The 2,590-nt window shown below is 34.2% G+C and overlaps 1 protein-coding gene across 1 annotated transcript; it reads left to right on the top strand.

Moving 5' to 3' along the window:
• Positions 1-1,503: 1,503 nt before the first annotated feature.
• On the top strand, positions 1,504-2,079 carry LOC141670824 (uncharacterized). The gene has a single exon (XM_074477158.1). It carries the CDS (start codon positions 1,504-1,506, stop codon positions 2,077-2,079), a length of 576 nt encoding a protein of 191 aa, XP_074333259.1.
• The last annotated feature ends 511 nt before the right edge of the window (positions 2,080-2,590 follow it).

Here is a 2,590-nt window from a genome sequence, read left to right as displayed (position 1 = left end):
GGCAAGAATGCGCTTGAGCATTTATGGTAAGTCATGGTTATACTTGCGGTTACGATCGACGAAGATAGCGGTAGCAAATAGCATATCCACTGATCGGGGAGTTTTTTTATCTGTGACGTTATGAATTCATAACCGAGCCTTGGGCCTTTGTGATGAGGCCCCATCGCTGGTCATTCCTAAAGCAATTTAATGTTCAATTTATAATAGAAAGTTGGTTCGACAACTCCTATAGGGCCACGGCTTGATCCCCTATAAAATGAGGTACGTAGGCACATTGTGAGGCTACGTCTTTGGGAGCTCTGAGAAGGAAAACATTAACCCTCACAATCTCAAATGTTTCTTAAGTACCAATTGACGCACTCTCGTAATTTTTCTAATCACTGACCACCACTACAGATCTTCATTCATGTCGCGAACTTCAAATTTTTGTTACCCAAATTCCTCCGTTAACATTTATAATACACTAACTTGAACTTATTAAAATGCTATTGAAGTTGATGCTTGTATAGAGCTCACCCTGAGACTTCTACGGTAGTTTTTATTTATTAAATATTAATTTTTAGCCTCTTTAATTATAACTTGCGTAACTTTTTTTTAAGAAATGCCACACAAGTAACTCACTTGTATAGCACAAGAGCTAAAGTGCCATCCAAGTGGTGTATCCTAAGTTAAAATTTATATTAGTGTTTAAATAGATCGTAACAATCACAAATAGCTAATTTTAAAGTAACAATATGCATGTTTAGTTAAAACTTCCTAATACATATCAGATTATTAAAAGAAACTGATGTCTTAAATCATTCTGACATGAGGTAAAAACGAATGCTAAAAAATTAGTTGGTTTTTATTTGGAAAAAATTTCTCAGTCAGGAATCAAGATTTGATAGAAAATCGGCATCTGTCAACAAGTCAAGATTTGCATGTCATCAATATCTGCATCAGGATTTGTCAAGACATCAGGATGTGACTTGTTATAAGGATCATAGTGTAAATCAGGATTTGATGATTTACAAAGTCCTAGCATTTGTGGAAAGGTTTACTATTGGTTTCTGATTTATATGATTGAAATTGTTGATTAGATATGTAAAGAAACAAGATAAATCATATTGTAACATATCTTGTAATTGATAGAGTTTGATAGATTAGTTGTGTAATATATAAACACAGAATATGTTATCTTTTAGGGTGTACATTTCTTGAGTATTATCATTACCTAACAGCTTTCAAGAACATTAATTTTCTTGAAAGTGTTTTGTAACAGTTTATAATAGAATTAATAAACTGTTATTTGATTCATTTATTCTTACTTTACTTTCTTGATATCTAATTGTTTGATAATTATATCCAACCCCCTTAAACAATTATCATTTACTGGGTAACAAGTGGTATCAGAGTAGTCTTATTGATTGTTAATTAGAAAAGATCATGATGTCAAGAAGTAAGCATGAAAGCATGAAGATTCCAATCCTGAAAAAGGATGACTACTCGACTTGGAGAGTATAGATGCTAATATTTCTTGAAGCCATTGATGATGCTTATATTGATATAATCAATCATGGACCTTCTTATCCTGAAAAGGTTTTGCCAATGACAACAACAGTTCCTGAACTTTATATCAGGAAAGAGAAATCTGAATGGTCAGATCTTGAGAATGAAGTAATGCTTAATGATGCTAAATTCAGAAATATTCTTCACAACAGTTTGGACGATGTTTTGTCAAACAAAATGATTCCGTGCAAGACTGCCAAAGCTATATGTGATGATTTGGAAACTCAGTATCTAGGAACATTGGCAATCAAGAATAATAGAAGGGATGTTCTTATTAAAGAGTATGAAAAGTTTGATGTTAAGCCTGAAAAAACCATTACTGACACTTATGACAGATTTCTGACATTGTTGAATGATCTGTCCTTAGTTGGAAAGGAATATGATAGAGAGGATTCCAATACCAAGTTTCTAAGGTCTCTTCTTGAAGAATGGTATACAGAGGCATCCATTATCACACATCAGTATAATCTTGATCAACTGTCACTGGATGAAGTCTATCGGATGCTGAAAACCCATTATTTGGAGATCTAACAAAGGAAGAATAAGAAAGGACAGAAAATGAAGGTTGTAGCACCTAATTCTGAAACTCACAGGAACAAGGAAAGGGCCACTAAGAATTCAAGAAGAAGGAATATGGTTGAGATGTCAGATACTGATGAATCATCAGATCCTGACACAGATCAGATGAGGATTCTGAAATTGAATTGGATGATCCTCAAGTTATTGAAATGGCTGCAATGTTAGTGAAAGGTTTCAGGAGGATGAGATTCGGAATGCCACAGAGAAAAGGTGGTTTTAATAAAAAGTACTATGGTAATGGAAAAGGGAAATTTATAAAGAATTAAGGTCATTCCTTAAAGGGAAGAAAGTTTGACAAGGCCAAGGTGACTTGTACAACTACAATGAAAGGGTACATCTTGCTACTGAGTGTCCTAAGTCAACTGGAAAAGCACTCTTCACCTCAAGCTCAAACAAGGTCTGAATGGATACATCAGGACCTAACAGTGATGATGAATGCTATGCACTGATGGCAAATCATGGA

Source organism: Apium graveolens, chromosome 1 (genome assembly GCF_009905375.1).
Source record: "Apium graveolens cultivar Ventura chromosome 1, ASM990537v1, whole genome shotgun sequence".
NCBI lineage: Eukaryota > Viridiplantae > Streptophyta > Magnoliopsida > Apiales > Apiaceae > Apium > Apium graveolens.
The sequence above is the reverse complement of the archived record's forward strand: the minus strand, read 5'-3'. Positions and strand labels throughout refer to the sequence as shown.